At 41.1% G+C, this 12682-nt stretch overlaps 1 protein-coding gene across 6 annotated transcripts in view; it reads left to right on the top strand.

Annotated features, from left to right (window-relative positions):
* Positions 1–12682, top strand: part of DDHD2 (DDHD domain containing 2) — a 93985-nt gene that overhangs the window by 74771 nt on the left and 6532 nt on the right. For 5 of the 6 annotated variants that reach the window (XM_060182513.1, XM_060182512.1, XM_060182499.1 and 2 more), the window contains exons 12-16: positions 4984–5109; positions 5692–5847; positions 6102–6204; positions 6338–6508; positions 9487–9649. In XM_060182513.1, the coding sequence (XP_060038496.1) occupies positions 4984–5109; positions 5692–5847; positions 6102–6204; positions 6338–6508; positions 9487–9649 (719 nt within the window). The remainder of the gene's footprint in view (positions 1–4983; positions 5110–5691; positions 5848–6101; positions 6205–6337; positions 6509–9486; positions 9650–12682) is intronic. The other variant, XM_060182518.1, reaches the window with a different exon arrangement.

Below are 12682 nucleotides of genomic sequence, written 5' to 3'. Positions count from 1 at the left end.
TTTGCATCTATGTTCATCAGAGATATTGGTCTGTAGTTTTTTTTTTTTTTTGGTTGTGTCCCTGTCTGCTTTTGGTATCAGGGTGATGTTGGCTTCATAGAAGCTGGCAGGGAGTATTCCAGTGTCTTCAATCTTCTGGAAGACTTTTAAAAGTAAAGGTATTAGTTCTTCTTTGAAGGTTTTGTAGAATTCATTTGTAAAACCATCTGGTCCAGGACTTTTATTTTTGGGGAGATTTTTGATAACTGTTTCAATTTCATTAGCTGTGATGGGCCTGTTCATGTTATCCACTTTCTGTTTACTTAGTTTTGGAAGTTGGTAGGTATCTAGGAAATCGTCCGTTTCTTCCAGGTTCTCTAGCTTGGTGGCATATAGTTTTTCATAGAAGCTTCGCATGATATGTTGAATTTCTGTGGTGTCTGTTGTGGTATCTCCTCTTTCATTTACTATCCGATTTAATTGGGGTCTTCTCCCTTTTTTGTTTTGTGAGTCTGGCTAAAGGTTTGTCGATTTTGTTCACTCTTTCGAAGAACCAACATTTACTTTCATTGATCTTTTGGATGGTCTTCTTATTCTCAATGTTATTTATTTTTGCCCTAACTTTAGTGATTTCTGTCCTTCTGGTTGCTTTAGAGTTCCTTTGTTGTTGTTCTTCTAGGTCTTTAAGATGTGCAATCAGGCTGTTTATTTGTGCTTTTTCTTGTTTCCTAATTTGTGCTTGTATAGCTATGAACTTCCCTCTTAGGACTGCTTTAGCTGTGTCCCAAATATTTTGATAGCTTGCGTCATCATTTTCATTGAACTCTCGAAACATTTTGATTTCTTCCTTGATTTCCTCTTTGACCCAGAAGTTGTTAAGAAGTATACTGTTGAGCTTCCACATTTTGGCACTGTTACTAATCTTTTGTTGATTGTTAAGTGTTAGTTTAATTCCACTGTGGTCTGAGAAGATGCTTGGGATGATTTCAATGCTCTTGAATTGGCTGATGCTGTCTTTGTGGCCTAACATATGGTCTATCCTTGAGAATGACCCATGTGGATTTGAGTAAAATGTGTATTCCAGTTTCTTGTGATGAATGACTCTGAAAATGTCCAATAGTTCTAGTTTATCTATCTCTTCATTTAGCTCCCTTATGTCTTTACTGATTTTCTTCCTGGATGATCTGTCAAGTTGAGAGAGTGGGGTGTTGAAGTCCCCTACTATGATTGTGTTACTGTTAATATATTGCTGTAGCTCTTTCAGTAGAAGTTTGATGTATTTAGATGGCTTCTCATTGGGTGCATAGATATTAATAATTGTTAAGTCCTCTTGATTGACTGATCCTCTGAGCATTAAGTAGTGTCCCTTCCGATCTTTTTTAATCTTATCTATTTTAAAGTCTATCATGTCAGATATGAGAATAGCTGCTCCTGCCCTTTTTTGTGGGCCATTGTCTTGTATGATAGTTTTCCATCCTTTCACTTTAAGTCTGTGTTTGTCTTGTTGAGTTAGGTGGGTTTCCGGTAGACAGCATATTGTTGGGTTGTGTTTTCTGATCCATCTTCCTACTCTGTGTCTTTTAATAGGTAGCTCCGCCTCCCGATACCCTTAAAAATATTAATGAGGCTGGTGAAATAGTGTAGTAGTTGACGTGTCATTCCTGAGACAGTGGAGGTCCCAGGGTTAGTCCTTGGTACCACAATAAGTCAGAAGTGAGCAATACTCTGGAAAAAAATATAATGTCCAAAGTCTTATCTTTCCTGGGCTTCTACCTTTCTATTTCCCACCATTTTCATATATATATATATACATATATATATATATATATATATAATTTGTTATTAGATAGAGACAGAGATAAATTGAGAAGGGAGAGTGCGATAGAGAGGGAGAAAGACAGAGAGAGACCTGCATCCCTGCTTCACCACTCTTGAAGCTTTCCCCCCCGCAGGTGGGAACCAGGGGCTTGAACTAGTGTCCTTGTGCACTGTAAAGTGAGCACTTAGCCATGTGCACCACTGCCTGGCCTCCTTCCCACCATTTTTCTGTTCTATAGTTGCATTGCTGAAATGTGATTCACATCACATACCATAACATTCTGTCTTTTAAAGTACATAATTCAGTATTAGCCAAGTGGTGTAACCATTACCACTGCTTAGTTCCAGAATATTTCTGTCACACCAAAAAGAAGCTCCACTAATAAGTCACTACCCATTCCTCCCCTCCTGTTACATTTCCTTTCTATGTTTATGGATTTTTATAAATATAAAATTTTTCTTAATATTTTGTCTAAGTGGCATTGTACAACATGCAACTTTTTTGTGATTGACTTTTTTCACTTAGTATAAAGTACTCCATATTATAACAGTACTTCTACATTTCAGTTTTTTTATTCATAAAATCCTTTCCCATATGTTAATGATTAGCTATTTTTCAATATTTTTAAAGCAGGTTGTTCAGCTCTTATTTAAGGTCTATTTTTTTTGGCTCACTATTTGTACTTACAATATTCTGTACTCATATTGCTTGCTTTGATTGGAAATGCCTATAGCACTTTATTGAGCCATCTTAGTATTCTTTATTTTTAAATGGTTTTCTTTTTAAAACTTTTTAAATTATCTTTATTTTAGTTATTGGATAGAGACAGGCAGAAATCTAGAGGGAAGAGGGTGATAGAGAAGAAGAGACAGAGAGACACCTGCAGCACTGCTTCACCACTTGAAAAGCTTTCCCCCTGCAGATGGGGACTTGGGGCTCGAACCTGGGTCCTTGTGCATTGTAACATGTGCACTCAACCAGGTGCACCATTGCCTGGCCCCTTTTAAATATTTTTCTATGGATGGGAGTAGATCGCATAATGGTTATGCAAAGAGACTCTCATGTCTGAGGCTCTAAAGTCCCAGGTTCAATTTCCTACACTGCCATAAACCTGAGTTGAGAAGTGCTCTGGTAAAGAAGAAAAAAATGATTTTTTATTTGTGATTTAATATTGATTTATAACCTTCTTATCATTCTTTTCTTTCTTTTATTCTCCTTCTCATTTTTGTTCTTCAGTCAGAACACTGGTCAACCCTGGCTTATGGACATGCTGGGGGTTGAATCTGGGACCTTTGGTGTCTAAAGCATGAAAGTCTTTTTGGATAACCATTAAGCTTTCTCCTCAGCCCTCTGCTATTATTTATTATTTATTTATTTAATTTTATTTATGAAAAGGAAACACTGACAAAACCATAGGATAAGAGGGGTACAACTCCACACAATTCCCACCACCAGAACTCCATATCCCATCCCCTCCCTTGATAGCTTTCCTGTTCTTTAACCCTCTGGAATTATGGACCCAAGATCATTGTGGGATGCAGGAAGTTGAAGGTCTGGCTTCTGTAATTGCTTCCCTGCTGAACATGGACATTGACAGGTTGATCCATACTCCCAGCCTGTCTCACTCTTTCCCTAGTGGGGCCGGGTTCTGGGGAATTGGAGCTCCAGGACACAACGGTGGGATGGTCTTTCCAGGCAAGTCTGTTTGGCAACATGTTAGCATCTGGAACCTGGTGGCTGAAAAGAGAGTTAACATATAAAGCCAAACAAATTGTTGACTAATCATGAATCTAAAGGCTGGAATATTGCAGCTGAAGAGTTGGGGCGAGGGTTATCTCCATTTTGTAGATAGCTAGTAGGCATATTTTAGTTATATTCCAAAGAGCCTGTGGCTATACTAGTTTTTTTTTTTTTTTCCCTGAGCCTGAAATCTGATATGCAGGTAGATTCAAGTTATTATCTGGGGAGATGATGTCATGGTCATAGCTGGAAGAAGGGCCAGAAAGCTGGATCAGGGAAGAGAGTAGCTCCCAAATATGGGAAAGGTGTAGACCCCATTGATTTGTTGTGATCTGGGCCCCATATTCAGCTTAGGAGCCTATGTGATCTCCACATCCCTGTAGATCTGAGCTCACATTCTGTGGTCATGAGCAGGAACATTCCAAGCTGCCCCAATATCAGGACCCATCTTCCTTAGGTGTAGCATAGAGTATGTTGTCCAGCCTCCCTTCGGAATATGGGACATTCTCTACCGTTGTCCATTGTTAATCTAAGTTATTTATTTATTTATTTATTTATTTATTTATTTATTTATTTATTACCAGAGCACTGCTCAGCTCTGGCTTATGGTGGTGCAGGATATTGAACCTGGGACATTTGGTGCCTCAGGCATGAAAGGCTTTTTGAATAACTTTTATGCTGTCTCCCCATTATTTTCTTTCATTGTAGTTGACTAATGTTTTAACTGCCTAAGGTTTTTTTTTTTTATTTAAGAAAGGAGACATTAAAAAAATCATAGGGGGAGTCGGGCTGTAGCACAGCGGGTTAAGCGCAGGTGGCGCTAAGCTCAAGGACTGGCGTTAGGATCCCGGTTTGAGCCCCCGGCTCCCCACCTGCAGGCAGGTCCCTTCACAGGCGGTGAAGCAGGTCTGCAGGTGTCTGTCTTTCTCTCCCCCTCTGTGTCTTCCCCTCCTCTCTCCATTTCTCTCTGTCCTATCCAACAACGACATCAATAATAACTACAACAATAAAACAACAAGGGCAACAAAAGGGAATAAATAAAATAAAAAATTTAAAAAATTAAAAAAAAATCATAGGATGGGGGGGTACAACTCCACATGATTCCCACTACCCAATCTCCATATCCTGTCCCCTCCCCAATAGCTTTCCCATTCTCTATCCCTCTGGGAGCATGGACCCAGGGTCGTTGTGGGTTGCAGAAGGTGGAAGGTCTGGCTTCTGTAATTGCTAACTGCCTAAAGTTTTAAGAGCTTTTGCCTTCATCATCTCTATCTTGTTTTCTGAGAGACTTTTTCTAGAATTATTGGCTGTTGCATCATAAGTTTTCATGTCATTATTGCAAACCAGTAGAAAACTATGCTGTTTGTTAGATATCCCTACTACGTAGTAGCTTCATAGAAGTTTTTATTTATGTATTTATTCATTTATTTATTTTTATTCTTTAGAGTATCAAAAGACCAACTTCACACTCAGCTTCAGGGACAAATATGCCTGGTGCCCCCAAAGAGTCAGAGTTTTGCAGCGGAGATGACATTGGAAATGGTGTCTATCTGGACGTTGGCATTGGGCAGGTAGCAGTACTAAGTTTTTTTTTTTGTATGTTTTTCTTTTTTTAATGTTTATTTATCTTCCTTTTTGTTGCCCTTGTTGTTTTTATTGTTGTTATTATTATTGTTGATGTCATCATTGTTGGATAGGACAGAGAGAAATGGAGAGAGGAGGGGAAGACACAGAGGGGGAGAGAAAGATAGACACCTGCAGACCTGCTTTTACCGCCTGTGAAGTGACTCCCCTGCAGGTGGGGAGCCGGGGGCTTGAACCGGGATCCTTGCGCCCGTCCTTGCGCTTTGTGCCGCGTGCACTTAACCCACTGTGCTACTGTCGGACTCCCAGTACTAAGTATTTTTATTTTATTTCATTATTTTCTTTTATTTTCCCAGAGCACTGCTAAACTCTGGCTTACCATGGTGTTGTAGGGGATTGAACCCGAGACCTTGGAGCCTCAGGCATGAAAGTCTGTTTGTATAGCCATTATGCTATCTCCCCCATCCCACCAGTACTAACTCTGTTTGGTTGTTTTACTACCTGTCAGTGTGGTAGAAGCAGATATAATGTTTGTTATCAGTGAGGAATGCTTCTATTCTTCTTTCCAGGTGTCTGTAAAATACCCCCGGCTTATTTATAAACCAGAAATCTTTTTTGCTTTTGGATCTCCCATTGGAATGTTCCTTACTGTCCGAGGACTAAAAAGAATTGATCCTGCCTACAAATTTCCAACATGCAAAGGTTTCTTCAATATTTACCACCCTGTAAGCATTGGTTTGCTCTTGTGGTTTACCTGTATATAAAAGACAAATGATTTTCTGTTGTGTTAGCTTATTTTTCCCTAAGCTATTTTGTAGTAGTGAGACAACAATAGTATTGAATTAGAAATTATGTAACAGACAAAAAGTGCCTTTTTTTTTTTTTCAAATGAGTGTATAATTATTCTTGCCCGGTAAATATTTTCTCAAGCTGCCTGCCTTCAGCAGAGGTAAATGTAGTTCTTGTTTTTCCTATATAGTTTGATCCTGTGGCTTATAGGATTGAGCCCATGATTGTCCCAGAAGTAGAATTTGAGCCAATGCTGATTCCACATCATAAAGGCAGGAAGCGGATGCACTTAGGTAAGTCTGAGTACAAAACTTGATCATTCTATACTTTCTTATTAGGGTAAACTGAATGGATCATATGCACGTTAACTGTTGGCCCCTGACCTCTTTATAAACGATTTACTATTCTTTGTCATTTGTGTTTCAGAACTGAGAGAGGGCTTAACCAGGATGAGCATGGACCTTAAGAACAATTTGCTAGGTTCCCTGCGGATGGCCTGGAAGTCTTTCACCAGAGCACAATATCCTGCCTTACAAGCTTCAGAAAGTGCTGAAGAAACGGAAGTCGAAGCTGAATCAACTTCAGAGAAGCCTAATGGTTAGTAAGACTATACATATTGATTTCCTGTATCATTCCAGATAAGAGGAACTTAATGATGTATAGTTCTTATTCTCCCAGTGGCTTTTCCCTTTATATTGTATAAGCCCTCTGGGCCTTGAACTCTGCTGCTCTTTTTAGTCATCTAAAAGTCACAAATTATGGAAAACTAATTTGTGAGGAAAAAAGTCAAAGAAACTGAGTATTGAAAGATTCCTTACTTAGAGGGGATTGAGTAGTGGTATACCTATTGAGTGCCCACATTACCATTCACAAGGACCTGGGTTCTAGCCCCTGCTCCCCACCTGCAGGGGGAAGCTTCACAAGTGGTGAAGCAGGTCTGCAGGTGTCCTTTCTTTTTTCTCCCTCTGCCTTCCTCACCCCTTTTCAATTAAGCTCTATCCTATAAAATAAAACAGAAAGAAGCAGAACAAAGGGGGGGGGGAGCCTGGGTGGTAGTGCACCTAGTTGGGCACACATGTTACAATGCGTAAGGTCCCAGGTTCAAGCCCCCAGTCCCCACCTGCAGGGGAAAAGCTTCACAAGTGGTGAAGCAGGGGCTGCAGGTGTCTCTCTGTCTTTCTCTCTCTCTGTCCCACCCCCCACCACTTCCTCTCAAGTTCTGGCTACCTCTAGCCAATAAATAAATAAAGATAAAAAAAATTTTAAGGAAAGGGGAAAAATATGAAAGTAATGTGTAGGCAGTGAGCCCCGGCGATAACCTGGTGTCAGTCGGAAAAAAAAAAATTAGACGGAAGATGGGGTGATGTTAAGAGCCGATTCTATGAAGTGATTTGCTCTGCAGGGGAATGTGTATGTATTCATGGACTAGCTTTATTTTCCTGATGAGGATTTGACTACTTAAAAAAATACATATATATACATATATATTTTTTAATTATTTTTTGTTGCTGTTAGACTGAGACAGAGGCAGAGAGAGGGTGAAAGAGACCTTAGCACCAAAACCCTTTTCTCAGTGTGGTGGGGTTTGAGTTTGACCTGGGTCTTGCACATGGCAAAGCAGCACACTATCCAGGTGAGCTGTTTTGCCAGACTGTGGACTACTTAAGATATTTTCCCCTTCCTTCTTTCCTTCCTTCCTTCCTTCCTTCCTTCCTTCCTTCCTTCCTTCCTTCCTTCCTTCCTTCTTCCTTTCCTTCCTTTAACTCCAAGGTTATTGGTGAGGCTTGGTGCTGGCACTGTGAATCCTCTGCTCCTATGGCCATTTTTTCAACTTTATTGGATAGGACGGAGAGAAATTGAGAGAGGAGGGGAAGATAGAGAGAGAAAGACACCGCAGCCCTGCTTCACCGCTTGTGAAGTGCACTCCACTCTTGCAGGTGGGAGTGCTGGGGCTCAAACTTGGATCCTCATGTAGGTCCTTGTGCTTTGTACTGTGTGTGTGCTTAACCCAGTGCACCACCCCTGGCCCCTTTCTTTTACTTTCTTTTTTTTTTTAATTATTATCTTTATTTATTTATTGGATAGAGATAGTCAGAAATGGAGAGGGGAAGAGTGATAGAGAGGCACCTGCAGTCCTTCTTCACCACTTGTGAAGCTTTCCCCCTGCAGGTGGGGACCGGGGGCTCAAACCATATGCGCTCAACATATATGGGCTCAACATATATGGGCTCAACATATATGGGCTTAACATATATGGGCTCAAACCATATGCGCTCAAAACATATGCGCTCAACCAGGTGAGCCACCACCCGGCCCCCCTTTCTTTTACTTTCTTAGTTGGTATTCCATTCTTTTGCTTTAGTTTCCGTCTAATGGGTTGTGTTTGGCTTGCAGTTAGTTTATAAATTGAATTCCAATGAATCTGTGATCAAAGGTACAAGAAAGAAAAGGACTGGACTATATCACTGTGACATGAGAAGCTTTTTTCATTTTTTAAAGATTTTATTTATTTATTAATGAGAAAGATAGGAGGAGAGAGAGAGAAAGAAGCAGACATCATTCTGGTACATGTGCTGCCAGGGATCGAACTCAGGACCTCATGCTTGAGATTCCACTGCTTTATCCACTGTGCCACCTTCCAGACCACAAAGCTTTAATAGGATCAAAAGGACAAAAAAATGGGAGCTGGGGAGATAGTGCAGTGGCAGTGTACAGAATTCATATACTGGAGTTAATCAGATTTGATCCTGACATCTCCAATAACCAGAGCTGAATGGTGCTCCAATCACAAAACAAAACAAAAAGCGTATATGTATATGTATATATATTTTTCCTTTTGTTGTCCTTGTTTATCGTCATCATCATTGTTATTGTTGTTGTTATTGCTGTCATCGTTGTTGGATAGGACAGAGAGAAATGAGGAGGGGAAGACAGGGGGAGAGAAAGATAGACACCTGCAGACCTGCTTCACTGCCTGTTAAATGACTCCCCTACAAGTGAGGAGCCGGGGGCTCGAACCGGGATCCTGATGCGGGTCCATGCACTTTCTGCCATGTGTGCTTACACTGCCTGGCTCCCAAAAAGCATATTTTAAGAAAGATTTATTTACATATGAGAGAGAAGGAGTGAAAGAAGAGAGCATCACTGGGGATTGAACTCAGGACCTCATGGCTAAGAGTCCAGTGCTTTATCCACTGTATTATCTCCTGGGCTATAGTATGCTTTTTTGGGGTGAGGGGGGTGAGGGGGAAGTCGGAGGGTTGGAATATTATTTAAGAGCACAAGACTTATAGGCATGAGACCTTGAGTTTTGATCCTTGGTACTGCATGTGTTAGAGTGATGCCCTGGTTCACTCTCACTAAGAAATTATGTGTGTGTGTGTGTGTGTGTGTGTGTGTGTGTGTGTGTGTGTGTGTGTGTAATTATATTTTTTTAAGAGAGGAGAAAAATGGGGGAGAACTTTTCAAACAGAAGAGTAACTCATACTGTGAGAAACTTGGACTTTGAGGGGATGTAACAAGTCAATGGAGGGCTAGATGCTTTTCAGTTCATATTATGGTTCCTCTCTATCTAGATGGTAACACAGAAGAGATCTCTGTGGCAGTCAAAGAAGAAATCCCCTCCATCAATGTGGGGATGCTGAACGGGGGTCAGCGCATTGACTATGTGCTACAGGAGAAGCCCATTGAAAGTTTCAATGAATATTTATTTGCTTTACAAAGCCATCTGTGCTATTGGTAAGTGTTGTTTGTTTTTGTTTCTGGGAGTCTTTTATTGATATTTGTGTGTGTGTGTGTGTGTGTGTTTGTGTGGTGGTGATAGAGGTCACTGTGGTCTTGCGCTGACTTTTTCATAAAGACACACACACACACACACACACACACACACACACACAGACGTCATAGTATGGAAGCCTCCTCCACTCTCCAGTACCATAGTACTTCCATAGGTTGTTCCAGGGGCTTAAACCTGGGTTGTGTCCATAGCAGGGAGGGTGGAAGGTGTCCTACCAGGTGACTTATCTTCCCAGCCTGTGGCCAGATTGTTTCACAGATATTTAATAGATGTAGAAAAAAGGAGGAACAGCAGGTATACATTTGGGATTAGAATGATTTATTACTGCATAGTTTTAAAGTAACTGTCATGTCATTTAAAAACCCTGGTTTAAACACTTTCTTTGACTTTGCAGTTGGCATGGACTAATGATGTCAGCAAACACACTCAGTTTAATATTAAAAGTGTGTTGTGGTCCATGAGGTAGTACAGTGGATAAGGCTTTGGACTTTCAAGCTTGAGGTTCTAAATTCAGTCCCCAGCAGCACATGCACCACAGTAATGTCTGGTGTTCTCTCTCTCTTCCTATCTCTCCCATTAATATATATTAGCGTATATATCATAGTAATGTCTGGTGTTCTCCCTCTCTTCCTATCTCTCCCATTAATATATATATATATTAGCGTATGTATCACGAAAGTGTGTCCTTCTGGGGCTGGCAGAATAGCTCGTTCTGCCATGTGTGTGACCCAGGTTTGCGCCCAGACCCTACTGCACTGATGCTATGGTTTCTTTCACTCTCTCTTTCAGCCTGTCTGTCTCTTAAAAGAAAAGAGTGTGTCCTTTGGTCCTTGGTAGGACAGGACAGATACATATAAGTGAACTGGAACAAATCTATTTTTTAAAATTATTTATCTTTATTGGGGGTTAATATTTTACTGTCAACAATAAATACAATTGTTTGTACATGCATAACATTTCTCGGTTTTCCACATAACAGTACAACCCACACTAGGTCTTCTGTCATCCTTTTCCAGGACCTGAACCCTCCCCCCTCCCCAGCCCACACCAGAGTCTCTTTTACTTTGGTGCAATAGGAACAGATCTATTGGGAGTTGGGCTATAGTGCAGCGGATTAAGGGCACATGGTGCAAAGCGCAAGGACCAGCGTAAGGATTCGGGTTCGAACCTCTGGCTCTCCACCTGCAGGCAGGTTGCTTCACAAGTGGTGAAGCACATCTGCAGGTGTCTTTCTCGCCCCCTCTCTGTCTTCCCTACCTCTCTCCATTTCTCTCTGTCCTATCCAACAGCAATGACAGCAACAACAACTATAAACAACCAGGGTAACAAAAGGGAAAAAGTAGACTCCAGGAGCAGTGGATTCATAGTGCAGGCATTGAGCCCCAGTGATAACCCTGGAGGCAAAAAAAAAAATTAATTTTTTAATTTGATAGGAGAGAAATTGAGAGGAAAGGGGAAGATAGAAAAACACCTGCAGTACTACTTCACTGATTCTGAAGCTCTCTCCCTGTGTGAGGAATCCGGGTCCTTTTGCATGGTGATGGCAGTAAAGGGGGGTGGAACACAGAATTTCACACATGCTTGCATGCACTAGACTGCTAAACCACCTCTGCTAGCTCCCTTTAAGAGACATTACTTGAGACATTGTTGATTATAGATTGCATGTTTTTCAGTTATATTTTTAATCTTTGTTTATTAGGTAGAGACAGCCAGAAATCAAAAGGGAAGGGGGAAGATAGAGAGGGAGAGAGACAGAGAGGCACCTGCAGCTCTGCTTCTTTACTGCTTGCAAAGCTTTCCCCCAACAGGTGGGAACTGGAGGCTCAAACCTGGGTCCCTGTGCATTGTAACATGTGCGCTCAACCAGGTGCACCTCCACCCGGCCCCTCTGATTGCACATTTTTAAAGTATACAAACTTGGTGGCTTTTGTCACCTGCACATCTGTGAAGTGATTGCCACAAATTAGTGAACATATCTATCACTCCCAAAAGTTTTTTTGTGCCTCATTGTAATTCCTCCTTTCTTTCTCTTTTCTTCTCCCCACTGTTATCAATTTCCAAAGAACCATAAGATCTGCTTGTCACTGTTGATTAGCTTGCGTGACTTATGTATATGGAATTAAGCCACCTATAACTTTTTTTTTCTTTTTCCCCTTTTTTTGCCCTTGTTGTCACCTACAACTTTAAAAAAAAAGTATTATCTTTGTTTATTAGAGGCTAGAGACAGCCAGAAACTGAGAAGCAAAGGGGAGACAGGGAGAGAGACAGAGACACTTGTGAAGCTTTCCCTTTCTCTGCAGGTGGGGACTGGGGACTCAAACCTGTATCCTTATGCACTGTAACACGTGCGCTCAACCAGGTGTGCCACCGCTCGGCCCCAAACCACCTATAACTTAAAGATTTGTATTTTTATGTGAGACAGAGATGAGATTATTGCTTAGCTGTGGCATATGGTGGTGCCAGGGGTTGAACCTGGGGCGTCGGGCATTCTAGGGAGGTTCTAATGCTAGGCTATCTCCTCTGGCCTTATAGTCTCATTCTGTGTGGCTTCTTTCATTTGTCCATGAACAGCAGTCTGTTGTAAGAATGTACCATATTATTATTATTACTTTTTAAAATTTTTAATTGTATTTTATTATTGGATAGAGAGAGAAATTGGGAGGAGAGGAGGAGTTGGACAGGGAGAGAGACAGAGACACCTGCAGCTCTGCTTTACCACTTGAAGCTTTCCCCCTGCAGGTGGGGACTAGGGGCCTGCACACTGGACTGTGTGCGTCACCATCTGGTCTCCATATGATTATTTTTAAACATGCAAAGAGCATGGATATATTTAAGGTGACCAACTTACTCTGAATATAAGCTCTGTGGAAAAAGGACAATTCTTGGCATACTACTAGGGTTTTGTTTGTTTTGTTTTCTATCATTACCAGATAGATGGTAATGGGAGATGGAACCTGGGACTTTGAAGCTTCAGG

The sequence above is a fragment of the Erinaceus europaeus genome, chromosome 2 (genome assembly GCF_950295315.1).
Source record: "Erinaceus europaeus chromosome 2, mEriEur2.1, whole genome shotgun sequence".
Classification (NCBI taxonomy): domain Eukaryota; kingdom Metazoa; phylum Chordata; class Mammalia; order Eulipotyphla; family Erinaceidae; genus Erinaceus; species Erinaceus europaeus.
The sequence above is the reverse complement of the archived record's forward strand: the minus strand, read 5'-3'. Positions and strand labels throughout refer to the sequence as shown.